The 27,800-nt window shown below is 41.5% G+C and overlaps 1 protein-coding gene across 2 annotated transcripts; it reads right to left on the reverse strand.

Moving 5' to 3' along the window:
- Positions 1-107: 107 nt before the first annotated feature.
- On the reverse strand, positions 108-27,800 carry MMD (monocyte to macrophage differentiation associated). Of its 2 annotated transcripts, none has more exons than XM_081849960.1 (7): positions 27,603-27,800; positions 13,020-13,101; positions 9,404-9,564; positions 7,999-8,073; positions 6,821-6,922; positions 5,528-5,597; positions 108-2,945 (listed from the first exon to the last, which is right to left on the reverse strand). In XM_081849960.1, the coding sequence occupies exons 1-7, from the start codon at positions 27,680-27,682 to the stop codon at positions 2,745-2,747; spliced, it is 771 nt and encodes a 256-aa protein (XP_081706086.1). In that variant the 5' UTR covers positions 27,683-27,800; the 3' UTR covers positions 108-2,744. The 2 variants fall into 2 exon arrangements, with proteins under 2 accessions (XP_081706086.1, XP_081706087.1); XM_081849961.1 differs by lacking the exon at positions 27,603-27,800 and adding an exon at positions 21,072-21,421.

Genomic DNA, 27,800 nt, shown 5'->3' on the forward strand with positions numbered 1-27,800 from the left:
AGCTGCATGGCTGTCTACACTGGCCACAAATCTTGATCAGGATGTATTCACCCTGAGGAAAGAACAGCAGTGAAGCCTTTTGTGACCCAATTTAACAAGAATACAAATTTCCAAATTGCACAAAATGTTTATTTGCATTCATCTAGTTACATTTAAACTTGTAGGAGCTAGACTGGATTCAAAGTTTTTTTTTGGCGAGTTCAGTTCTTTTTCTTCTTCTTTTTTTTAACCAAAACACTTTTCACTCGTAAAAACAAACACATTAAAAAGACCACAAGAAATCATCATGAAGATAGCGGAATTAATTGGAGCTAGTTTCATAGTTTCTGACAAAAAACCAGAGCTTGTACACATTTCAGTGGTCTCAACAGTACTGCACTTGGACAGAATACAAGAACTCACAAAAAGTGGACATATTAAAGTCAGACACATCAGTTGAAACAAGAAAATAAGACGACAACAAAGACAACTGAGGCATTCAGATGTTCCAGGGCTGTCACAGAAAATATTTTCTGTTTTGCTGTTTCGTTTGCAGAAGATAAGCGTGGTCTTCTCCAATTCAGGGATTCCAATATCCACATGAGATCTTTGTGTCAACTTCTCCATTCTCTTGCAATGATGTGGAACCTTACAATACTGACCAGAGAGGCACACAACAACCACTTTGCCAGAGCCAGGTGCAAATCCTGGAGCCCTGAAGAATTTTGGAAGTGTCCCTGATGTGGGACAATTTTGTAGTCATCCACTAATACTGTGTGGAAGCCAAGCTTCCAACGCCCCGCTTTAATCTGAGCATTTGCCCCTTCTTGCAAATTGTATACAAGTGCACCCAATTCTAATATACGTAACAACGCACCAGCAGATCTAGAAGAGAATTACACATTACCCTGGGGAAGAAGCTCCCATCCCCAAAGTACATATCTACTGGTCCAACAGACAAAATATCCAGATAAAATCTGAAAAAGGCAACATGTTCCGTTTTAGTTTTTAAAACACTGATATGAAAAAGAGCAAGTTAGAAAAAGAATAAATTCAATCTTAATATAAGACATTCATAATACAGTGGGACATGCTACAGTAACTGGACAGCAATCATCACAACGGAGATTCTAACATCTTGTTACTTAATACACAAGCTCTACAATCAAATTGCTACCACAGTGCATTGATCCAGATGCTAAAGAGCAGCACATTTAAAGCCCAGTTTCGCTACCAAGTCCCTGACCAATGAGACCTATCTAGTTCTTCAAGCTTCCCTCCCTGAAAAGGCCATTTGGGTGTGTGATGAACCACTATTAATACTCAAAAGTTTATAAACAACTGTTAATAGGATAAGTTTTAGAAAATGAGAGAAAGAGCAAGGTATTTTCTTCCCACAGTCTTCCTCTGGGAGTCATTTGCCTCAACTTGCAATCCCGAACACACTTGCTAGGGAGAAAGCCCCACTGAACACAATGAGATTTACTCCCAGGTTAATATGCAAATGGATGCTCTGTAAGCCTCATTCTTTAAGCACCAGTCTCTCAGGCACCTCCCAAAATTGCCAACGCTTTACGAGTAATTTCATTTTTTTTACTGCTAATTGCTAACCACCTGTATTACAAGAGCAAATTATTTCCAGAGTGCTTTCACATAAACACATGCATCTATGTCTGGAAATGGCACTGTGGGATGGGTTTTTTGTATTAGTTAGCACTATGTTTTTTTGTTTTGTTTTTTAATAAATCCAAATCTGATAATTAAATTAAATGTGGAGGGTAGCAGGTTGTTAGGTAAGAGCTTGCAATTTTGAAACTTCATAATGATCATTCACATACTTTTAATAAAAAGCTTTGGAAGAGGTATATAAGGTCAGGACAGTATGTGGAATGTAGTTGTTTTCTTGCAAAGTTTCACTGCAGCTGCAACTGCACAACAGAAGCTGCATACACTTTTAAAATTATTTTTAAAAAACATTTTTATATAAAAAGTTGTATCAGTACAAGAGGTGGGGGGAGGAAGCTTAAACTTATCTCTCCATGATTTGCGTTTTATTAAATTGTTTGTGAAAAAGTGGTAGAAAGCAACTTTAAAAAAGAAAAGAATTAAGTATTTGCTGTTACATCAACTTCCTCAATTCAAAACTGTCATTTCAAAAAGTTTATGCAGTTTAAAAACCGAAGAAATTAAACCCATTAAGTACATCTTTTTTTAAAAAAAAAAGAATTTGTAAACATCAGGCCACCAACCATTTTTACACTGTTTTCCCTGTTAATGTAGAATGGACTATTAATAATGCAGCATGGTGTTTTAAACCACAAACCAAAGTTAGGCATGCTTACACCCAATTGGCTTAAGTGCACTAAACTTTGTGTGATGAAGTGCAGCTTCTGCGGACGGACAGCAGATGCAAAAGAAAGGGAAATGCTTCTGTGGAAACCCCAGCTGAAAAGAATGGGCATTGTACAGTGATTTTGCGCTTTCCCCATTCATTCCACTAGGGGCTTCCAAAGGAAAAATGCTTGTGGGGACTATGTGCCCAGGACTTGATATATGAACAGCGATTCAAGGACACATTTTTGTCACTTTAGTTCACAGTAAATGTGTTTGAAAAACTATCAGTCAGTGCATTCCCACCCACACGCCCCCCCCCCCGCCCTGTGCAATATTTTCCCCACTTCCCCAGAATTTCTTTTTTTACCCAAGTAATACTGAGTCGGAGGCATAGTGCAGCTCGAAGGTGTGCGTGTCTTGTGTATTTAATATCATAAGTGACGGATGATTTCTGCAGGACTTTTGTAAAGGTACTTCCAGATAGCGTAGTAATGAACTGCAGCAGCCGTGGCGACAAACAGATGCCAGATGGCGTGGGCAAATGGAATGATCCCATCGCTCTTGAAGAAGATCACTCCCATACAATAAATTAAGCCTCCCCAGGCAAGTTCTTGAAGTCCATCAGTGTTGTTCTGTGGATTAATAAAGATTTTATTTTTTAAGCACTCTTTGTGAGAGAATGAGGCTGGTCATAACATTCTACTCCCCCTACTGAGTGGTACAGCAATATCATGCCTGGTGAGACTGTATACACAGACAAGCATTAGCTGTCAAACTATTAAGGAGTGTTAGCACAGAGCTGTTCCTGCAGCTTCAGGCGGAGTTGCCATGTAGTCCTTCATCCTGTTCCCACGGCAGCCGGCAAAAGACTTCTGGAAAGGCTACAAGCAGGGCTTGAACACAACAGCTTATCCTGATATACCAGCAAACTGGTATTTGCTGGCATGCAGGCTCTGAACATGCAGGTTCCATTTAGCTATCATGGCCTTTAGAAAAATTCCAGAAGAACTGGTCTTACCCACTTTTAAAACCCATCTAATCCAGGAACCATCATCTCACCTAGCAGTAGAAAATTCCACAAATGAATCCTGCACTGTGTAAAGTAATTTTGTTTGTCTCTCCTAAATCTATTGCAAATTTTCTGGGTGACTCAAAGTCGTAATGCAATGGAGATAGAAACACCACTTTATCCAGTCTCCACTGTATTGAGGCTTATAAAGACTATTATGTTGTTCCCTGTCTTTGTTCTCTTTTCCTTCCCCCACACTACGCCAAAATAATAAGATTTATTGCTTTAACATTTTCTCTAAAAGAAGGTGCACCAACATTTTGACAGTGTTGCTTGCCTTTATGCATCTTTTCCAACCTGGATATCCATTTTTATATAGGGTAACTAGAGCAGTAGATAGCATTCAAAGTGCGGCTACATCATAACTGTAAAGAAAGGCATTGCACCATTGGCAATTTCATTTTCCATTTTCTTACGAATACCACTTGACACATAATTGGCCTTTTTCCCTGTCAGCATAGACTCAGTTGTTCTCACCATTAAACTATCTACCACTGTACTAAGATTCTTTTTCTGGAGAATGACAAGTCAACTCAGATCGTATCAGTGCATATGTTAAGTTCGGGATATATTGCTCTAGTGTGTACCTTTTTATATTTAGTTATATCAAATCTCATCTGCCAATTAGTTGACCATTCACTCAGGTTGAAGAGACCAAGTGCCAACTCTTCACATGCAAACATCTTTGGTGTGAAGCCACACGCTGGGGGTGGTGATGGAATATTCCAACTCTTTTTCATGTCTGCAATTTATATATATTGCACCAGTTTGCTCCCCTCTTGGCTGCAGTTCCAGCAACATCTATTCTTAATCACATCCTTCTTATCCCGAAGGCTTGTAAGCCAAGCCAAACTGAAACCATTTCCAAAAGGGTAGCTGCGTTAGTCCAAATAATATTCTGTATGTGAATGTAATGGAAGTTTAATTGAATGGATATGCAAAAGTGAAATTAATTGCATCCGCTTTGCGTATCTGACAAACTAAGAGTAATTTATCAATATACTGCTTAAAAGCCAATGAAAAAACATTGTACGCTGCTCCATCAAACAAGAAACCGTTTCAATCTGCTAAGAGCACAAGAATGGCCTTGCTGGTTTATCTAGGCTCTAGCAGTACAGTCGTACCTTGGTTGTCAAACGCCCTGGAACTCGTACGTTCTGGCTCCCGAACACCACAAACCCAGAAGTGATTGTTCCAGTTTGCGAACAGTCTTTTGGAACCCGAATGTCTGACGGGGCTTCTGCGGCTTCTGCCGGAGCTTACTGCAGCCAATCAGAAGCCGCAATTTGGTTTTCAGACATTTTGGAAGTCGAAGAGACTTCCGGAACGGATTCCATTCGACTTCCAAGGTACGACTGTATATCCTAGATTCCATTGCCTTTACTGACAATACAGTGATACCTCGGGTTACAGACGCTTCAGGTTACAGACTCCGCTAATCCAGAAATAGTACCTCGAGTTAAGAACTTTGCTCCAGGATGAGAACAGAAATTGCGCAGCGGTGGCGTGGTGGCCCCATTAGCTAAAGTGGTACCTCAGGTTAAGAACAGTTTCCGGTTAAGAACGGACCTCCAGAACGAATTAAGTTCTTAACCCGAGGTACCACTGTACTGCATATATGGGCCAACACTGTTAATCTATAGACATTTGGATGGTGCCATATATAATCATTCTGCTACGTTAAACAGGATGCCTTAAGTTGGTGCGTGCTTCACTGGAGAATACATTTGCCAGCAGTGGTGGGATGGAGCCATGGTGTTATCTTCCCTACACCAATGTCGCTGTAGCTTATCTAGGAGGGTCTGGGGCAAGGTTGGGGCTGCATGAATGCACCCGCATCTGATTGGTTCTGCCAGGGTATCCATGCGACCCCAACCTCGCTGCTGCTAGTTGGCCCCATCCAGGTAAGTTGCAGAGATACTGGGGTTGGGATGGCAGCTCCACTTCCACCACAGTGGATGCTGCTACTAGTGTTGTTTTTAGAGTTTTTAAAAATTGGAGGGGAAAAGAAAAAGTTAGGCAACAGAAACACAGCAAAGATCTAAATGAATACAGAAGTCTTTTTTTAAAAAAGCAAACCTATAATTAGTATTAATAATAGCTCCCAAGATTTAGATTTTAAAATTCTTTAGCAAGCATACTTACCATGGAGGTCACAACTAGAGCAGGAGAAAAGCCCATTGCTAGATAGAAGAAGAGCTCCACAATTTTATACCTACAGAAATAAAGTAAAGTAAGCCTGCAATCAAGCAAAAGAAACATGCATTCCCGCCTCAAAAAGACAGCAGTTTTCACTTGCATACATTGATCTCTCTCAGCAATACATTGCCAATTTTAGTGACACATTTTTTGTTATACCCTCTACTGCACTGGGCTTCCACAGAATGGAAATAGTTTTTTTTGGTTCAGCATTCCATTATCTGGAAAAACAAATGTCCGGCAGATATCAAAAAGGAAGGCTTTATCCTATGACGGCCCAGTGTGTCCCTGCATTGGAAAATATCCTCCAGAGAAAACAGAGATCTTTCGGGCAGCCGAAAGCAAAAAAGGTGGGAGGTGGGATGAGGGAATTTGAGTGACGTGAAAAGGAGCAGGGACATACGTTAAGAGAATCTGCCTTCCTCTTGTTGATGTGGCTAGAATTTTTACACCTATGAATCTTGCTAGAAAATGATAAATATCAAATATCAGAAGCAGACAGTCTGTCTCCACTCGGTGGAATAGAAGATGGATTGCACCCAGAGTTTCTGTTTCTTTGATAGAAATCCAGGTTCTTTTCACCCACTCATATTGAATTATTTATCAAAAAGAAATCTCACAAGTGAAAGTGAGTAATTTTCTACACTCTGGTGATGTGCCTGGTGCCAACATGTAATAAGACTGCCTGGCTATTAATTCAGCCTTTTCAGTCTGTGTTTCTCAAAAGAGATAAGAGAATACACTTATGTTAAAATTGTTTTGTTTTTCATTAAATAAAAATAAGCAAGATGACTATCTGTTCCATTTTTTCTTACAAGGAAACACCACATATAAAATAAATACACAATGAAGAGGTGTCACTCCAAATGTAGAATGTTCATTCACAAGCCACGATACCCTTCCATTTATGTATTTTTGCCATTTTCAAAATCGTAAGTTAAGTACACCTATTAGAGTTCTGTGTTGACAACATTTTAACCATGGTTCAGAAATCAGAAGCAGGCTAATGGGGATAAGGGCTCCAGTCCTCCTATACTGCTTCAACATTATGCCTGATCATTGTTAAACTCAGTTAAACATGTCCTAACTCCACTTATGGGAATGCTGGATTTCCAGCTCACAACCTTGGCCTTAACTTGAACTGGTCCCAGTTCCAAAAACCTGGACTAATATTTACATCTGCACAGATTCCAAGTCTACGAAACGCTAATTCAAATACGAATCACAATGTTGCCTTACTTCTCATGGTAGAGAAACACATAAATGGCTCCACCAGCAGCCATCAACCAGATAAACCATCGCATATGGGAGGCCAGAGGTCCAAGCTCACGAAGATTTAACCTAAAAAAATATTAAGGTGATCAAATGAAATGCAGAACTGATGGCAGATCAAATCAAAGACGATTTGTATTCCACATGCAGATATAACAAAAGGATTAAAACTACTCAGACAGAGATATTCATTTCTACACCATTCAATTCATGAAGTATTTTTTTTCCATGAAGTATTTTTAGTTCAGTAAATTTAAAATATTGATGTGTGCAAAGATGTTACCTATGAAGTTTTTACATTTTACAGCAAATATTTCGTTTTAACCATCAGCTTGACAGCATTTTTTTTTATTTTTTACTCTTGAGGTGGCTTACAACAACTTTAACAAATTTACTAATAAAACAATTTACAACAACTTTAAGGAATTTATTGCAACCATGATGCCCTCAGATATCCCACTGGTGCCTCCCCTGCACCCCGGGTTCTAGGTGTTTTGGTCCCTTTGGGGGTTGTTTCTGGGTTGCTATTTTTTTGGGGGGGGGTGCTGCCTGCTTTTTGTTTTTAGTTTTATTTGCTGTGGAGTGTCATAGGCTTTTTGTTTGTATGGTGGCAGGGTTAGGTCCTGAGTATTGCCAGTTTTCCTTGTGTGAAACGGGTAATTTGTGGTGCCCACAACAATTACTTTGATTTTCAAATGCGCCCCAGGCCCCAAAAGGCCGGGGCCCCCTACTGTAAGCAATACAAGTGAGTAACTCCCTACATGCTATAAATCCTATTAAGATCACTGATGTTTTGGGAGAGCAGAACTGAAAAGCAATATCAGTTACTATAGTCATATATGAAACATCCTGGCCCCTGTACATCTGCAACACACTGTTTTCCATGCAGTTACCAAGAATGCAGTTGATGACTAAGGAGAAGCCTCCTTATGTATGCATGTTGTCCTTGATGGATCAGAACAGCTTTGTCAAAAATGCAAAGCCCTTATTTATTAAATGGAAAAAGGATTTCACTGCCCTGCTTCTAACTCTCAGCAGATTAGGCCATGAGCAATTAGTCAACCAATCCATTAAGTGGAAGCTGTCACTGATAATATGCCATCACCATTTCATCCTATCAGTAAGTACACATTTTTAACCCTTACCATGGTGCATATGATGCTGCAATGAAGATATAAATCATCACTCTGTCACACATATGAAAGCAGTGCTCCATTGTCCTAAATGGAAAGGCAAACAAGGGAACAGATCACTTTAAAAAAATCGGCATGTTACTAGAAACATTACCCAATATGAAACATTATTCTAAAAAACCTAAAAGCAGGATGGTAGGCATGCCATAGAGTTCCTTTCCTCAGGAACAGGTAGCCCTAAATCTTAGTTTTACTGAAGGTATTTTGCTGTTCACCTAAGGCTAAAGAAGCCAATCACAATCCCAACATATCACATGATAGATATGTATGTACAGTGGTACATCGCAAGATGAATGCCTCGTAAGACGAAAAACTCGCAAGACGAAAGAGTTTTTCGTTTTTTGAGTTGCTTCACAAGACGAATTTCCCTATGGGCTTGCTTTGCAAGACGAAAACGTTTTGCAAGTTTGTTTCCTTTTTCTTAAAACCGTGCATTCAGGGGGTGCAGTTGCGACTTGACTTCGAGGAGAAACTCATAGCACGCGGTGTGGTAGCCTTTTTTAAGGTTTTTGAAGACTTTGGTGATTTTTTGAAGCTTTTCCAAAGTCCGTGCTTCGCAAGATGAAAAACTCGCAAGACGAAAAAACTCGCAGAACGAATTAATTTCGTCTTGCGAGGTACCACTGTAGATAGATGTCAGATAGACAGACAGACACTTAGAAAGTCAGGGAATCCTGTGCAAATACAGTTTGCGTTCATCTACACCTTGTGAAGAAGTACAGAAACAGTGTGTGGGAGAGGAAGGAAGGGATGCACTACCTGCTGCTGCATTACCTGTGCTGAAGCAGCACAGGTAGGGCATCTCTTCCTTCCTCTCCTGTACCTGTGCAGCAGATTGGATACAGATGCCTTAAATAAATGTTTTGTGGTCTGTGGCTATACTGTAAAAGTAGCAGCACAACGACAAATCTTTTCCTTCTTCTGTCTTTCACTAATCTACTCTGAAACTTTATACACGTAACATTTTTAAGACCAATAATGCGCAAAATTCAGTAGAATCCTCAAGCAGGAAAACTCTTATTGCCCAGAGTGACTACGGCAAATCATCCCAACCTCCTTTGGGCAAGGATGTTTGCGTCCAATGGCACAGAGGCGGCATTCTATTCCTGTAACAGGACTTCCCTTTCTTCTCCCTGCGTGGCCTTCACCTCTGCTCCAACTCTCTGGAGTGGTTTTTGAGGGTGCACGCAGGGCTGCAAGGGATGGGAGAGGAAGTTCTGCTGCTCAAGCAGATGTCTGTTGCATGAGCAGAACAGCAATAATGGCTGCAGCACGGATAAATCACAACCTAATTTACAAGCAGCAAGTTGTGTGCACGGCAGCACGAATGAACCCCAAATGGATACTTGATTTATACCTTAAATGACTCTTTTTCCAGGAAATTATATGAAACACCGTGGAAACGATGAACAGCGCACAGAGACCAATCCCATACATCCATGCTGTTATCTTTTCCCATCGATCATCAGAGAGCTTATGGAGCAGGGCACTACCCACAATGGCTGGAACAATGAGAAACTAGGGAAACAACAGAACATGTTTATTTGCTAGTCTACCAAACCTCATTTAACATTCTACTTGCTATGCCTAGGCCCCAGTCACCTACTATCGACCTTTTGCTTCAAAGAGGAGTAAAAAGAACCAGTGGTTTTTATAAGTTGTCCATTATACAGTGGTGCCCCGCAAGACAAATGCCTCACAAGACGAAAAACTCGCTAGACGAAAGAGTTTTCCGTCTTTTGAGGTGCTTCGCAAGACGAATTTCCCTATGGGCTTGCTTCGGAAGACGAAACGTCTTACGAGTTCTTGCGAGTTTTTTCCCTCCCCCCCCTTTTTCTAAGCCGCTAATAGCCACTAAACCACTAATAGCGCTAATCCGCTAATAGCCGTGCTTCGCAAGACGAAAAAAACGCAAGACGAAGAGACTCGCGGAACGGATTAATTTCGTCTTGCGAGGCACCACTGTACCCAGGTTTGTTACAATTGAGAAGACATTGTTATTTCTGTCTTTATCATGGAAGAGAGAGACATCTCTACATCAGAGACATCAGTAAGACTTTTAAGAATTTGCTTAGGCTGAAGGTCACAGAACTGCTGTGTCACCCACCCATCCCATCCCATCCCAACGCTGTGCCAAAATGTCAGAAGGTATATTGTATCTAGGATTAAAATATGCTGGAAGTAACACTTTGTTAAAGTTAACTGTGCAAGCAAAAACTGCAAAGTGCTTAGAGAAGGACTAACACAAATGCAGACACACTGATGTATAAATAACGTCCTGATTTACTCCCCGCCCTTTAAAACACTCAAACAACAACTTGTTATACAAGTCAACCTCAATGCTACTTCCAAGGTCAACAGCAGCTGCAGCAATTCGAATTTCAAAATAATGAAAGCTACTAAAATAGGAAGTGGAAATGGAGAAACTGCATGACTGGGATAAGGAAGGCCTTTCAAGTTGCAGATTTTACAGAAGATATTTTTATTATGAGATCAGGGTTCCTCTTCTGCTACCCCTTTGTGCTTCATTTTAATTGGAAGCCTTTTCAATAATCGAAGAGTATTTTCTAGCCTTATTACTGAAGGCTGGAATTTTTACAAGTTCTCCAGACAAACCTACTCACTCTTAGGTACTTACTGTATTTTTCGCTCTAGAAGACACACTTTTTCCCTCCTAAAAAGAAAGGGGAAATGTGTGTGCGTCTTATGGAGCGAATGCAGGCTGCACAGCTATCCCAGAAGCCACAACAGCAAGAGGGATCGTTGCTTTCACTGCACAGCAATCCCTCTTGCTTTTCTGGCTTCTGGGATTCAGAATTTTTTTCCTCTTGTTTTCCTCCTCCAAAAACTAGGTGTGTCTTATGGTCTGATGCATCTTATAAAGCGAAAAAAACGGTAAATTGTTCCTACTTTTTAAAAATTACAGATAGGAATTTCTTTTAAGGAAAATTATGAACCAAGGCATGACCCTTAGAAATACCACCAAGTTTTCAGTTTAAGAGGGAGCTTGGAAAGTAATGATGGATGCGGTGTTAAAAGTCTGAGCTACAAATCAGGAAGTCCTCGTCTGAATTTCTCCTCTACTGTGAACTCACTAGTTGAGACCGCCTAGCCTCTCTTTCTTAGTCTCATCCAGCCCCTCACACCCTGCATTAAGCACAATAATATTGGCTTACCTTAAAAGGTTGTTGTGAGGATCACAACTAGATATTGTTGGTGAAGTGTGACTACTTGAAAGTCTAAAGTATTGGTATTACTATTGCTATCGTTATGATTTGTTGCAACTGTTTCATTGATTTCAAACTACAAAGTGAGACTTCCAAAATATTTCAACATCTTGCCCACTATGTACCTGCTTGATGGTTTTCCAGCCCAATGAATCATTTTGCTTTTTGAATCACCAATGTAACAGTTTATTAAATACTCTAAAACTGAGGAAGAGCTGCAGTATCTAGTGATCCATGGCACACACCCAAGATAAAACTTTCTGCGCACTGTGATGCCAGGAGGTGATTTCAGATGCTTTCTTAATGCCAATATACAAACATTGCAGATGTTGTAAACTATCAGCTTTATAGCAGGAAAGCAATCCATTCAACAGCAAGGTAAAAGTAATTCATCTCTTAATGTCCCAAGCCTTTAAATTTTAAGAAAAGCTGCTATGCATTATGCTACTGAAATATTATCTGCTTGATACTCGTTTAAAAGAATCAGCTGGTTCAGAGCAGCCCCACTTCCTGTGAGAGTGAACACTGGGAGCACATTATGATACCACATGGACTGACTTCCGCTGTAGTGCTTCTATGAAACCTGACATTTAAACATACAAATGTACAGTGGTACCTTGGTTTACGAACTTAATCCGTTCCAGAAGTCCGTTCTTAAACCAAGGCATGCTTTCCCATAGCAGTGGGGGACTCAATTTACACTCAACAGGAAGTGGAACATGTTCTGCTTCCAAGGCACTGTTCACAAACCAAAACACCTACTTCCGGGTTTGCAGCATTCTTAATCCAAGTTGTTCATAAACTAAGCTGCATTTTACTGATGTCTGTGGCCCACTGGAAACTACTGACAAACACCACCAAGGCTGTATTATGAATAAACCACACATTTCACCATGAGCTGGCAAAGAATGAATCAATGCTACTAAATAAAACAAAAAACAAAACATAAAACTCAGACAAAGTAGAAACAACAATCAAAAGACAAAGTTCTTTCTGGCAATAATTTATCAGTACCTTTATCCCGAAAGCAGAACGAACTAGAATTTTTAAAAAGCAAAACATAAGCAAAAATCTCTGGTATAATATGTTGTGCGCAACAGTTAAGGCAGCCTAGTTTGAAAGATTAATCAGAGTTTTGTTCAGCAGAAAGCCTGGAGAGAAATAAATAATTCCATTTTAGGTTCTGGATAGGAAAGCTTTATAAGAATTTGTGCTTTTTCTTTTTTAGGCCACGGATTACTAACAGTAATGGGCTGCAAGACTAGTAAATATTTTGTTTGTGGGACAATACTTTAGGCAGCCTTAGAAGCCACTTTGAGATGGAACATATGCTTCAGTTTAAAACACTGCTGCTGTCTTATTTTTAAAAAAGAGTGTCAAAACGTTTTTGAAATAAATCTCTCTAGATCCTCCAAAGTGGGAGAAAAATCTTTAAGCAATTATTAGTTTAGGGAAAGTAGATCCTCATGAGGCTTTGCGAACTGTTGATTCCTAAACATGGAGCAGAATGGGAAAAGATTGTATGTGTTATGTATGAGTGAATGAATGAATGAATGAATGAGTAATCAATGGAATGTGTGGACTCGGCTGTTGTACCAGAACATTTACTTATTGCAGCAGTCGCAACTGTATTAACGACAATTCAGCAGTACCAGCCTGTATTCAAACTATGAATAAAACAAAATCTTACACAGATGGGAATTAGAATTACTTTTGATTGTGCTGCCAATAGATCAGTTTACTTACCGCATGAGTGTAACAGTTAGCAGCATGCTCATAGCAGGTAGGTTTGTAACGGCTATTTGCTGGAGCTGGGTGGTTCATGAATCTGTTGAGACAAGCAAAGCATACCGCTGATGCAAACCGTTAACTTAAAAGGATGTAGAGGAACAAGCTCAGAACGCTCAGCAATAGCAGTTTGTGACCTAGACCAAGGTTAATTGGGAGGTGAAGAAATGTAATGCATCATTTGGAAGCACTGTGTTCCACACTTTTTCCTACAGTACAAAAGGCAGCAGTATTTTCTTTACTCGTGACAAGAAAAGCAAGTCAGATTTTATCGTCAAGGGACCTACTTCTCAATTAGCTGCCTACGTGAATTATGAATAAAATAAAAATCTCAACATACACATCACATCCTCCAACCACAGGCATTTTTTATTTTTTTTTAAAGTTTTTGTAAGCCCTAGGACTTCAATGGACTGCCACAAGCCTTTTATTTATTCACATACCACCATGGACTTATTTGGGTTTACAAAAATGGAAGGGATGAAAGAGAACAATGACTAAATGCAGTTGCAGATACTTTGTCTTTGTTTCCACAAATGGGGAGGAGAGAGACACATACAGAGGTGTTCTTGTCACAAGCATATGAGAAACTGGTTTCATCTGTTGTCTTGGTATCACACCACCAACACAAGCTTTTACAGTTACCAATAACGTTTATTATCAGCATACAACTGGGCCAAACACACCAATTGTCCAATTGTCAACCGACTTTCAGCAAATGCTGGAAGCTTACAGACACTTTTGAAACTACTAAGCAGGCCATTCTGTTTTTATGAACCCAATAAGGATACTTTAACAAGTAACACCCCAAATGATAAAATTAAGAAATTATGTGTGGCACTTACAACACCACGATTATCAGGATACATTGAAGCTCTCATACCAGTAACTTTCCTTTTTTAAAAAATTGCACAACTCTGAAGTATTTATCAAACAAATGCTGAAACACTGCTTTTGCTCAGTCTGGTTTTATGACCTCTGCTGCCACCATGAGGGCTGGAAGAAAGACTGCTTCCCGTTGCAAGGCCCATTTCCACCTGGCCTAGGGGGTAGGGTCCAGACTTACCCTGAATAGCTAAAGGGCTCCTGGGAGGCCGAAGGGGCATTGCTGGAACAACTCTGTTTTGTTTTTGTTGGGTTGGTTAAATGATTAGTTGGGGTTGGCAGATATTTTAATTCGGGCATAACTGTAAACTGTTTATTATTGTTGTTGTTACTGTTATTATTATTATTGGTTTCTATTGATTTATTGGTTTGTTTGTTGCTTTTATAGGCTACTTGGTTTTTTACTGCTAGAGATTTTGTTGCATTTTTATATATGTTGTAAGCCGCCCAGAATGGCTGGGAAAACCCAACCAGATGGGCAGGATATAAATTTAATAATAATAATAATAATAATAATAATAATAATAATAATACTACAAACTGGAGTAGTCTGGCAAGATTACACCACAGCAACAGTAGTGAAGTGCAGTGTTTAAGAGATCTCACTTGCTCCTAGACCCTTTTTTCAAAATGGGGGTAGGGGGCAAGTTCATACATTAACATGTAATTTATAACTATCGCCTGAACATACACACCAACTTTAATTTTAATATCTCACTCACCAGTGCATATATTACGTTATGATCTTATAATCTATTTTGTGTTATTCATGGTCCCTTTCAAAAATAGACATAGGATAAAACTATGGTTTGTACACAAAATGTAGAGAGCTGTCCTGATATGCACACCAGCTTCCACCCTGATGTCTCAATCTTCAAGGGAGATGCCACATTGAACATTCAATATGGTGTCCTTCAAAACTCGTACAAGGGTTGAGATTTGAAACTGAAATATCCAACTGTGTTTCGGATGTATGCAACCCATTCCATTCCACTCCTGCAAAATTCCATGGAGTTATTCCATTGCAAATAAGCAAACAGACTAGTTAAACCCCAAAGCCTAACTTTGCTTGGACTACTGGGAAGTACATCTAGCTTAACCCAATGGGATTCATCTCAAATAAATACACTGAGGCGCATCTAGAAGGTTTGTAGACTGAAATAGTATGAATGTTTCTAACTATAGTCTTCAGTACTGCTGCCTGTCCTACTGTGGCTATGCAAATACCATTTGCTATGAACAGGAATAACTTAGCATCTGAATATAAAATTTTATGCAGATCTCTCTATTGTTTCTAGGTTATCTTGTTTCTGTTTCTCAGTGCCCCACCTGTACCATATGAAAATACTATTTTCCTACCTTACTGGGTGACCAAATAATTACAAGCTTCATAATACATACTAGTTGCAAATACTAGTGAGCCAAAGTCTATATATTTTTATCTACTCCCAAAACATGCATAAATTTTTGTGCTAATCTCTATAAACAACTATAGTGCCAGTGCCACTTGGTAAATTTCTTGCTAGAAACCGCATTACTGAAGTGATGATTTTAAAGTAGTAAATGGATAGCTGCTTGCACTAAAATTGTTTGCTTTCAAAAATTATATTGTCACAATGTAGATAATACACACCAGACTGTTTTAGTCCATCTGAAATCTGCAGTTATATCAGCAGAGGACCACAGAATCAATCCAGCAGTTTGGCAACAAAACTCATATGGCTGCAAACACCAACAATTATTAAAAACCTATCATCCTATCTCCTTATCTCCAAAAAACATGTATAGGACTGTGCTTTAAGTCCTACTGCATTCAGTAGGGCCTGCTCCCTAGCTAATGTGTTTAGAACTGCAGCCTTAACAAATAATTTGTTTAAAGAAACTCTTTGAACTTTGTGGAGACAGACAATATCCTGTTTCCACTCATAACAATAGTTTGTTTTGCAGAGCTATACACACTTTATTTTTTGAAGGACAGTCTCTGCCCACAGGCTCACCATCTAAGAGAGACACAAAATAAAATAAAATAAAATCTAGAAGTAACACACAAAAGAGATGGGGAAATGGGTATTCATACAAGTTCTTTTATGCTGCGTCAGTAAAGTCACATACAGGAGTTTATATAACACATTGCTCAGTGTGCATGCTAAAAAGAAAGGAGTCAATTTTTAAATAGCCTTGGAAGCAAGGGGAAGATATGGTTTTGCTAAATTGCTTTTTGTAACAGCCTCAGGTTGTGAGGGCAATATCAACTGTGCTATACACTTAGCCTGCTATTTCTTAATTTGGAAAGCTGATGAGGGGGAAAAAAGAATCTGATGGCCTAAATACACAGGATCTTATATATCAGGAATTTATTCTCCAGGCTACACCCAGCTGCCAAAAGCCTCATCTGAGGGTATAGAGGGCTCATTCAGACTTGCACTTGTCCCGTGCACAGGTCTAAGAGGTTTTTGCCCTGGAAAACCTTCTCTTTAGTGATAAATCTGGGCAACTGTCAATCTGGAGAAAATCCCGATTTAGGGGTTTTCATTCTGCAAATACGGCTCCAGATACAGTTATTAAATTACACATGCTCAGGCTTCTACAGTTCTATCAATGCCACTCTTACCATGGCAAGTGTGACAAGTGATCAGCCTTTCTCCCGACTTTGAAGTGCCTCTCAAGACCACACCACACCCAGGCCACACCCCTGCCCCAGACACACACCCTATGGTTCATCCTCTCCTTGAGTGCTCTTGCCTAACTCAGGCAACGCCTCTTCATTGCTTGGATGGGGGATACAACAGGCTATGCAAGTGTGTGTAGAAAACGAGCCGACTGTGCAATGGTTAATTTGCATTCACTACTTTGTTCACTTGTGCATCTGGCCACACCCAGCACTGGCGAATGTGGCCCTCAGGTAGAAAAATATTCCCCACTCTAAGGTAAATATCTTCCATTTCCCTCCATTGTGATTAATATTCTTTGTGAGGGTCAAAACATTGGAAGAATTGCAGTGTTTTATCCATTGCCACACCACCACCAAGATTTTTGCTGCCTGACAATCCACAAAGGTACAGCTGCTCAAAGACGTCTTGCGGACTGAATAACTCAATATTGCAGCCTGGCAACATCCCTCTGCTAGAAGGCACAGCTTTGCATCTCTCTCCTTACAGATTCAAACATGTCTTTAAACCTATAAACACATATGGATTAGTGCCTGCCTATCTATAAAAGGGGCAACAATTACTAGATAAAAATATAGTATTTTTAATTTTTTTAGGTCAATGTTCAGAGGTTAGATTATTTAATTTCTGATAGCTGTTCTGCCTGCAATTCAAAGTACGAATCTCAGTTGCCCTTGTGTCCAGCTGTATGGATAACTGAAAGAGATTGGAAAGCTCATATTGTTATAACTTGGTGCCCAAGTTGTGTTATGAGCTTTTTGAGACATTATGGCTAGAGTGTGCTAGTTGTGTTGGTAAAAGCTTCTAGCAAGTACCACAGCCAACGACACTTAAGAACCACTTAGTTTTCTCCAAGGCTGGTACAAAGAAAATTTATATTGGCCCCAAAAATTTGGGTGCTGGAACGTATATACAGGCAATGACCATTTTATGCTTGTCCAGTATGTGTGCAACCACACACATCACTGCAACCCAGAAGTGTCTGGAAAAGGGGCGAGGCGGTGGCAAAGCAGACTTATGCATGCTCCACCAACATGTGTGGGGGTCAGGAAAATAACCCCCATGCAAAATGGTTGTTGCCTGTACCTGAAAGGTGATTCTGGCTTTAGCCAAAAACATTCTGACAAAGAGTCAAATTCAATGTTAACCATACATGAGAGTAGACCCGTTGAATTCAATGGGAATAACTAACTTAACTCCATTTATTTCAATGAATCTACTTTTGAGTAGAATTTAGTTGGCTACAACTCAGAGGCTGTATCAAAGTGAAATGAAATAGATAAAATATAACACTGCTATACCTCTTTACCAGAGCCCAAATTTTAACAATATACCTACTTGACCATAGTCAACAGTTCCAGGGTCATACAAGTAAAGAGGAAAGGTCTGTTCAAAGTAAGAATGAAAAGCTGGGAAACCAAGAGGAAAAAGGCAGCCATTGCTTCAGTATGCCTCATGTGTAAAACAGATGGAGGCAAGTTCATCAATACGGGGATGAACCTTGTACAAAACTGGCTCAATCATTAAACTACACCTCCCTCCTTCCCCCATACTTCTATTATTCCTTTCCTTTTAAAAAATAAATAGATGTATTTTGCAAGCACTGAAGTAGCAATACTGTACAAATGGAAAAGATAAATATCATAAACATCTAAATTCCAGATATTAGCCTCTTTATGCAATACAAACATTCCTACTGACATCTTAATTCCATTTATGAACCAACACATTGCTGGACAGAAATGACCTAGTTTGAGCAAGAATCTATTTCTGCCCCTTTTTAATGATTTCCAAATTGTTTTTACATTCTTTGCTGCCCCTCTTTCCCAGTTCTAGACTGTAACATAGCCAAAACAAACAGATGAATCCTGTCTCACTGCAGAGTCAATCATTCAAAAGAGGAGAAAAATGCTGAAAATCCTCTCTAACACGTGAAGGAGAAGCTTAGTTCAACCAACATGAGTATGACAAACACCGGATATATGAACTTTCACCCACTTCCAGAAGATGGAAAAGCCTCATCTTTCACTGTGATCTATTTCCTTTCTAAAAGCAGAGTAATATACTGTACTCACCTCTTCTCTCAGCCATCCGATGCCTACCCACCTTTCGAAGAGAGAAAATTGTGCAAACAAAGACTTCCACTTGCATATAAAGTTTTAAGAGTCCAGTAAACAACAGCAATGTGCAGTACTGGATACCCACATTCTCTGAAAATCCCAGAACCCCAGCTCTTATTCTCAAAAAGTTTATCTTAACTCTGTTTGCTTTACCCTTATGGTAAAGCGGTAGGGGGTGTCATGAAAACCACAGATGAACAGGAAAATACAGAATCATAGGAAGAATTGGAGAGAAGCAAGAGCATGAAATTAGTGCAGGGGGTTGAATTTCAGATGCCTTTCATACCCAGCCTTGGGCCAGGAACACTTGCCTCCCTAAGGTCATTGCTAACATTCTCAGGAAGAATGGCAGTAGTTGAATATGACCCAACAGGTCAAGTCAAGTGCTATTTCTGGGGTAAATGTGTTGTTGCTTCAAGGGATTAATCTTGGAGGTGACTTCTTTCTGGTCAGATGCATGAAAACAACCTTCCTGCTTTGCTCATACAAGAACAATGCATGTTACTACAGTGCAGGAATGCACAATCAAATTCCACTGGCTTTTGCAAGTAAATATGTGTGATGTTTTTCCCCCTCTAGAAAATAAAAGAATTTTGTCAGAGCATCCCCACTTTAAGAATGTGATTTTAAGTGTGACTTTCTGAACAGTGCAATATGGGGAAGAGCCCTGGGAGAGTTAAAAGGATCTGTACCCCATCAATGAAGGTACAACAGGAACATGAAGGAGACACAAAATGAAGCAGAAAATTCACTACATTATAAACTACAATAAGATCTCTCATGAGCTGAAAAGCAGCTCATTTTCCAAAGAACAGCTCTACAGTTCCTGCAAAACATGCAACCCTTTCCACACCATCTTGGAGAAGTTGTATTTGAATTATCCAATTCCACTGCTCTCTCTCACTACTGATTTTCACATAGCACACATAATCCTAAACCAGTTTGTACTCAGATAGCCCCACTCAGCTGCTCTTTTGCACAAACACTGTTAGGAGAATGTTATATAGATGGAGACCAAAGCACTTTCCAAGACAAGAAATATCAAATCCGTATCAACTACAGAACTTCCTACTGATTTCTTGAGAATAAGCCAAGGCCCTCATGGGTGTCCAAGCAAACGAGTCAAAGAAATAGGAAACAAAGGATTGCATGCTATACCCTTTTACTTCACATCAACCAAAGGAAACTACTTCCAGCACCTCCTCTGGTGCCACATACACACATTACTTCATTCACAGCACTTCCTCGGTTTTAACTCATTCATAATATTTACCACCACTCAATTCTGTTGTTGCAATCTCTCCATGACCAGCACAACCACACTTTGCTTTGTTTAGGCAAGGTCTACCCTGTGTGGAATTAAGATCTGTGATAGTATCACAACAGGCTAAGGGACATAGGAGCCAACTTCTAGATGCCAAGGTCCCTTTGCCCCCCATAAAATATTTGAGGGGGGCCGCCCCCCAAAAAGTTGCTATTGCCATTGAGCATTGCCATTCAAATGGTGTATCATGCAATTATGTGATGCTTACCTGCCCCTCCCTCCCCAGCCCCAATATTTTATTCAAGTTTGCACCCTTGTAAGGGATAAACTAAGCTAGGCGACGGCATTTTGGGGTTCTGCAAAAGCACCAGGGCAGTCTCTCCACATGCATGCACGGAAAAGGTGAGAAACTGTGGGGTGGGTGGGTGGGTGCAGAAGAGGGTTCAATAGACTAGACTTGCAGGCATGGCCAAACTTGGCCCTCCAGATGTTTTGGGACTACAATTCCCATCATCCTTGACCACTGGTCCTGTTAGCTAGGCATGGGAGTTGTCGTCCCGAAACATCTGGAGGGCCAAGTTTGGTCATGCCTAGCACACAGTGGTTCTTAACCTGTGGGTCCCCAGATGTGGGGTCCCCAGATGTTGTTGGACTACAACTCCCATCATCCCTGAGCTCTGGCCTTGCTAGCTAGGGGCGATGGGAGTTGTAGTTCAACAACATCTGGGGACCCACAGGTTGAGAAAGGCTGCGACTAGGGACAAGGAAGGTGGGTTTAACACCCCATGTTAGAAGTGTGTGTGTGTGGGGGGGTTATCTTATCTGCACTAAGAGATCTGGATGCCCATGCAATCGGGAGGAGACGATCGCAGCGGGGGGGGGAGGGGATCCCCAAGAGTGGGCGGAGTTTCCCCGGGCGAGATCAAAGGCTTCGGAGGGAAATGCACTAGAAGAATCCGCCTCGACCCTAAGCGGAGAAAAATATCATCCCGGGAGAGAAACCCTGAATATATCCCCAGAAATGAAATCTGCCGCTCGCACACATACGCCCAGGCGCCCGCGCGCGCCTCACCTCCTGAATTTCTCCTGGAGGCGCCGCATGGGGGTCCAGCGCAGCCGCCTCACGTCGAGCCAGGCGAGCTGGGGGTCGGCACGGGGGGCTCCCGGCGGCTCCTGAGGCGGCGAGGGCCGGAGTCCGGGCCCTCATTGGCTTGCCAGCCCCGAGCGGAGGTAGCTGGAGGAGGCGAGGCGAGGCGAAGCCAGGCCCGGGGCTGCTGCTGCTGCCGCTGCCGTTGCCTTGGGGTCGCGCGCCAAGTCGAGAGAGGCAGCCGGCCGGCGGCGGGGCTCCTGCTTTTTAAAGCGGCGCCGTCGGCTCTCGCGCCGCGCGCTCCGGCCCTCGCCTCGGACCCGCCCCCTCCGCGCGCGCGCCGGTTGTCAGTTCGGGTCGGGTGCCGAGGCCGTATCGGGAAGCCCCGCCTACGCCCGACCGCCGGAGACGCCGATTGGTTGGGAAGGAAGAAGGGGGTGGGAGGGGGAGAGGGAGAGGGAGGGAAAGCGGCGGGAGAACAATGGGCGGTTGGCGGGGGAGCGCGCGCGCGGTGGGCGGGAAAAGGGAGGCGGCGGGCGGTGAGGTAAAAAGGAGGGCGGTTCGATTTGAACGCGGTTTAGAAGCGGGGGCGAGGATGAGTCAGGGCAGCGGCTGCCTCTCCTCTCAAAGGGGAATCCTCCTCAGAAAGGGAAGGAGGAGTCCTCTGGCTGCCTGAGTTTATTTTCATCCATTTTTCTAGAAATAAAAATAAAATAAAATAAAATGTTTCTAGAAATAAAACTCAGGACTCCAAACTTGTTGAGCTCTTTCTCTCTCTTTTAAGACACGGCTCTTTTAAGACACAGACCAACACGGCTACCTATCTGTAACTCTCTCTTTTAAGGAAACTCTAAAGTTTCCTTAAAAAGCTTCTTCTTTTTAGGCAATCGACCTCAACATCAGAATCAGCAGAATCTTTTTTTAAAAAAACTTTTATTAAACAAACATTGCATCCCCCAAAGAAAACAAAAAACCCACAAACTAATCTTACGTAGTTATTACAGTTGTCAAGCATCTAGAATAAATGTGTATTATATAAAATAATATAATAAAAGAAATAAAAAATATAAAATAATATATAAAAGAAATAAAAAAGGGAAGAAAAAGAAAAATGATGATAAAACCGAAAAATTAGCAAAACAAACTATCAAACAAAAAGCAGTATTTAGTTAATTCAAACCAGTACCAGGGTATAATCAGAAGAATCTTTATTTGCATCAGCCACTAGCCATAGGGATAAAATAAAAATGTACTGAAGATAGATGTTTAAAACATAACAATAGAAAATACATTTTGGGGGTGTACAACCATAATCAAATATAGATCTTATTCTCCTCGCCCCCCATTAAAAAACCTTGCAGTTTTTGCTGTCACCTAATCATCTTGATCTGCTAAAAGAAAGGACACAGTAGCAATGGTTGGGCACCCCCAGCGTGGACAATAATAAAGGGGTAAAAACCTCACTCCTCAAATCTTTATAAATAGAGTGCAAGCCAGAAGGACACGAGCCACTGACTCAATATTGCCATCTCCACAGGGACCTCAACATCCCAGACATTGTTGCCTATTTTCCAAAAGTTTCCCCAGACACCAGTTAAATCCTGGACGTGTCCAGAAAATTTGGGACGTGTAGGAACCCCCCTAGGGGGCTTGTTGCGTTCCCTTCTCATGAAAACAGGGACATCTTATTCAATAATAATAATAATAATAATAATGGAAAACAGGCTTTGTTTCACCTGAGTCAAAGACCCAGTTTGGCACCCTCCTTCTTCTTCTTCTTCTTCTTCTTCTTCTTCTTCTTCTTCTTCTTCTTCTTCTTCTTAACCTGCCCCTCTGACTGGGTTGCCCCAGCCACTCTGAGCGGCTTCCAACATAATAAACATTAAACAATTTCCCTATACAGTGGTGCCCCGCAAGACGAATGCCTCGCAAGATGAAAAACCCGCTAGACGAAAGGGTTTTCCGTTTTTCAAGGCGCTTCGCAAGACGAATTTCCCTATGGGCTTGCTTTGCAAGACGAAAACGTCTTGCGAGTTTTTTTCCTCCCCCCCTTTTTCTAAGCCGCTAAGCTGCTAATAGCCGCTAAGCCGCTAATAGTGCTAATCCGCTAAGACGCTAATAGTGCTAATCCGCTAAGACGCTAATAGGGGTGCTTTGCAAGACGAAAAAACCGCAAGACAAAGAGACTCGCGGAACGAATTATTTTCGTCTTGCGAGGCACCACTGTATAGGCCTGCTTTCCTGTGTCTTCTAAAGGCTGTATAGTTAATTATCTCCTTGGTTCGGGGGCCAGATAACTGCTATCCCCTCCAACATTTCTCCAACGAAAATAGGGACGTCCTAAGGAAAAGCAGGACATTCCAGGATCAAAATCAGAAACCGGGACTGCTTCTCTAAATCAGGGACTGGCCCTGGAAAAGTGGGTCTTCTTGGAAGGAGCTTTTTCTCTTCTGAGCTTCCATGGTTGAAAATGGGGATGGTTCTTGAAGGCCGCCTCAAGTCTTGTTGACCCAAACACAAAGAAGCACCTCTAAAGAGCCCCCAAAAGAAAGAACTATTGAGTCCAAAAGAGGTGTTTCTCGAGGGCCTTTCTGTGCCAATCCTCTTCTCGCCCCGTTCAGCACATCTCCCTCAAGAGAGATGCTCCGCTTGTAATTCTCACATTGGGTGCTTGAAGAAAAAGAGAACAGTGTGATGCAAGACACTTGCGCTTCCCCACAGAAGAGGCTGCCCTATGCTTCTCTTCATGAGTCACTGTTCTGGACCTTCAAGCTCTGCTGGGAGCCAGTGGTTTTGGCATGCTATTGGGTTGTTTGAGTTGGAGATGAAGCAGGACCATAAACTGACTTCAGTATTGCGTCTCTGCATGAGTCGCTGGCCTGGGCTTACCTCTTTTCGGTCAGGATTCACGCTTAGACACCCACAGCTGTTGCTAACATGGGAAACACGGCATTATGCATTGCTGAACACCTTTCTCTGCCTATTTGTAACAATTTGCAATGGCTGAGCTGCCCCGAATTGTGAAATAGGTGTGTTGGTAAACTGACCGTAGAAATTCTTTCGAGCCTCTGCTGAAGAAGAGGTCACAGAATCACAGCCTAGAATTGCAGGCGGTGAAGGAGAAAGAGGTAGGAGTTTAGGATGCTGGTCAACTGGCAGGTCAGGTGCTGCAGAAGCTGTGGTCTCTACCACCAGCCAGATACTAATAGATGTTCTTCCAGTTGCATGAGAGTCACTGATTTGCAAACAGAAGAATGTTTGAAAGAACTAACAGCATGGGAACCCAGCTGCATGGATCTTTATCATATAACTGGGACGTGGGTGGTGCTGTGGTCTAAACACTGAGCCTCTTGGGCTTGCCGATCAGAAGGTCAGTGGTTCGAATCCCCACATCCGGGTGAGCTCCTGTTGTTCGGTCCCAGCTCCTGCCAACCTAGCAGTTCAGAAGCACGCAATGCAAGTAGATAAATAGGTACCACTCTGGCGGGAAGGTAAATGGCGTTTCAGTGTGGTGCTCTGCTTTCGCCAGAAGTGGCTTAGTCATGCTGGCCACATGACCTGGAAAAATTGTCTGCGGAAGTGGATAAATGCCCGCTCCCTTGGCTTGTAAAGCGAGATGAGCACCACAACCCCAGAGTCTTTCGTGACTGGACTTAATTGTCAGGGGTCCCTTTACCTTTACTTTTATCATATAACTGGCATCCTTCACGGTTTCCATTATGTCTGAAAGACTCATGGAATCAAACACTGCCCTCTTAGCTGAGTCATTTAAACATTCAGTTGTGAGGGAGCTGCTCTGTGATTGTTAGCCAAAGTAGCAACTTCTAATGATGTTTTATGCGTCACTACTATTGTTTCGAAACACATTTATTTCTCTTTTCCTCTTAAAGCTCATAATTTCTTTTCCATGTGAGGCACAGCTAAATACAGTTCACTTTGTCCTACGAAGTACATAGCCTTGCAGTTGAAACCAAGCAGAAGTGTCCTTTTAAAGAAAAAGAATTACCAGGCTGGCAAGCAAACTGAATTTCCTTCGAATGACAGCGGAAAGACAGCACCCCCCCCCCCCCGCTTGGCCCTTTGTGTGTAACTGAGGCTTAAAAACAAAGGCCGTATTCAAAGCACATCAACTGCAGCTGGACATAAAGAAGTAACAAAGCTGGGGGGAAGTTTTGTTATCAAAGAGGTGTTATGGGGAAGAAGAATGCAAGAACAAAAAGGAATTGCTTTGAAAAAGGCTAGCAATAGCAAAATGATAGCAAAGAGGGAAATGATTGATGAGGAAAGTATCATGAATGATTGTTGTCAACCCGCATTGTTGCCAAGCACCCGAAAAGTATAGATCAGAATAACATCCTTTAAGTCTGCAGTTTAAAAAACACTTAGATACATTCAAGCCAGCTTGCGCCACATTCCCAAAGCTTCTTTTCACATTGTCCCATTATTTTGACTCGGAGTGACAGCTTGATCCTATGGATGTGAGACTTGCGAAGGAGTAATGCTGTGCCAGTCACCGAAGCAGTGGAAACTAACACTGATTCAAACATTACATTTTTAGGTACACGCCTAAGCTTTAAGTGCGCATCTAAAAATATAGTACAAATGAGACAAATGTGTTTGGGAAACACAAATCATGGCCACGTGTAAGTGAGGCAGGATTGGCTTCAGATCCCTTTCTCGGGGTAGAATTAGACACCAGGGGGATAGCTATACCTGCGCCTAGTTCTTGTTCACCTAACGAAAAAAGAAAAGAAATTCCCTGTGTAATGAGATCCCATTAAATTGTGGGGTTCACCCAGACCCTATTCCAGGCTTCCTCAAACTTGGCCCTCCAGATGTTTTGAGACTACAATTCCCATCATCCCTGACCACTGGTCCTGCTAGCTAGGGATCATGGGAGTTGTAGGCCAAAAACATCTGGAGGGCCGAGGTTGAGGAAGCCTGCCCTATTCCATTTCACTGGCTCCCACTAGCAGGGCCAAGGAAACTTACAGCATGATGTCACATTGATGTCACATTGTGCAGAAAGTTGGACCAGATCTTTGGGGGACAGGGTATAGATATGCCACTTTTGGCTGTAACCTGGGTTCTTCCTACCATCCAGTGGGCCTGCTGCCAAATAAAGCACAGAACAGCCTCGTCACTGGTATGGGTCAAGGACTAGCATGTCATCCTCACTACTTTTCTGCTTCAGGGACATAAAGGGTCAAACTCTGGAGTCAACCCATAACAAACAAACAATGAAGTCATACTCAAAGTAGTATCATAGAAATCAGTGGGCTGTTCATTATATCTAACCTATATTTATATCAGTGGTTTACAACAAAATATCTTCAAAAATTACAATATATAAATGAATGTGTTTATGGCAATCTCTTCTAATCTCCGGCTGCTGCTATTATGTTCCAGGCTTTTCCTTCTAAGGGGAGGTTATAGTAGATGCTGTAAATGGGAAGCTTTAAATGCAAGAAATGCCAGTTTGAATTGTCTGTTGAATATAACCCATGCTATCTCTTCCTGGCTTTACTATTTCTTTTCTAGGTATTTAAATATTTGGATTACACCAAAAATCAAAAAGCACAATCTGAATAACAGATCTATATACCCTTTGGATTGCCATTTTCCTCCTGAATAGCATGGTAACATAGTGTATATATAATCATAGGTGGTGCCTTCTGAAGGCTATTTAGTAAATTTAGGGAGCTGCCATTAAAAACTAAACTTGCATCATTCCTGGTAGAGACTCAAATTACAAAATGCAACTTCTCATCATTGCCAATATCTGTTCCAGCAGCAACTCACCAGGGTGAATTTAACAAGCACAGATTATTTTCTTAGAAGACTCCAGTGTTGTCATTTTAATCTCTGATATACAAAGGTTTCCTCTGCAGCAGCCCCCTACCCTCATGTGTATCACAGTCACTTTGAATTATATGTGCATATTGTTCATTTTGAGAGACAGAAACCTAGCAGAGTGACAGGTCAGAAATGAGGTGCTTGCAGTTCTTCTAACAGCTGCATTTTCGATCTTCATTTTATAACCAAATCAAATCCTTCATACCACAGATCGCTCAAGCCAAATGACAGGAACCTCAACCAAGACGAAAAAGGACATACTCGAAAGCTTCCAGGGCTGCGAGCTAACACTACATGGTAAGTCTAAAGGTTAGTACTAGCAGTGAGTAAGTCCCTGCACAGAAACATTTGGTAACAATATAGATCTGTAAATTCATGCAGAAGCCCCAGTGGTGCTGTCATAATGACCACACACATTCCATGGCTCAACCGAAACACGGCTCAACTGAAATCAGTCAGACATAAGATTATGCATGAGAAACGTACAAGTCTTGGAGCAAACATTGGGATAGGGGTGGAGAATGGAAGCAAGATCAGTCAACTTTTGATGTAGCAGATGTTGAGTGCTAGTTTGAGTGAGTGCAGCATGGAACTGCTGCTTCTAAGTTCAGAGGCAGATGTTACCTGCTAGTTCTGACTTGTTCCCCAGAGAATACTCACTTTTCTGGATTTTTAGTAGTCTCAAATGAATCCTTGTTGGTCAAAGATTTCCCTTTTTTGCCCCATGAGCTGTTGGACATTTTTTAACACCAAAGTCCTCCTAAGTAACAGAAGAGTAATCAGGCAGGAATCCTGGCTCCCTCCTGGTGTATGTTGATTTAGTTTGTTCAGTCTTCTTGAAGAGTGAGAATGAAAAAA

Source organism: Podarcis erhardii (genome assembly GCF_964252035.2).
Source record: "Podarcis erhardii genome assembly, chromosome: 2".
Classification (NCBI taxonomy): Eukaryota; Metazoa; Chordata; class Lepidosauria; order Squamata; family Lacertidae; genus Podarcis; species Podarcis erhardii.

Bases quoted from the DNA above. Each gene is read 5' to 3' on its own strand.
- MMD (XM_081849960.1), bottom strand. From the start codon at position 27,682: ATGTCCAACAGCTCATGGGGCAAAAAAGGGAAATCTTTGACCAACAAG. The intron at 9,565-13,019 runs GTAAGTAAACTG...TTGTTTCCCTAG, and splicing joins CTAACTGTTACACTCATGCG to TTTCTCATTGTTCCAGCCAT. The intron at 8,074-9,403 runs GTATAAATCAAG...CTTTCCATTTAG, and splicing joins TGGAAAAAGAGTCATTTAAG to GACAATGGAGCACTGCTTTC.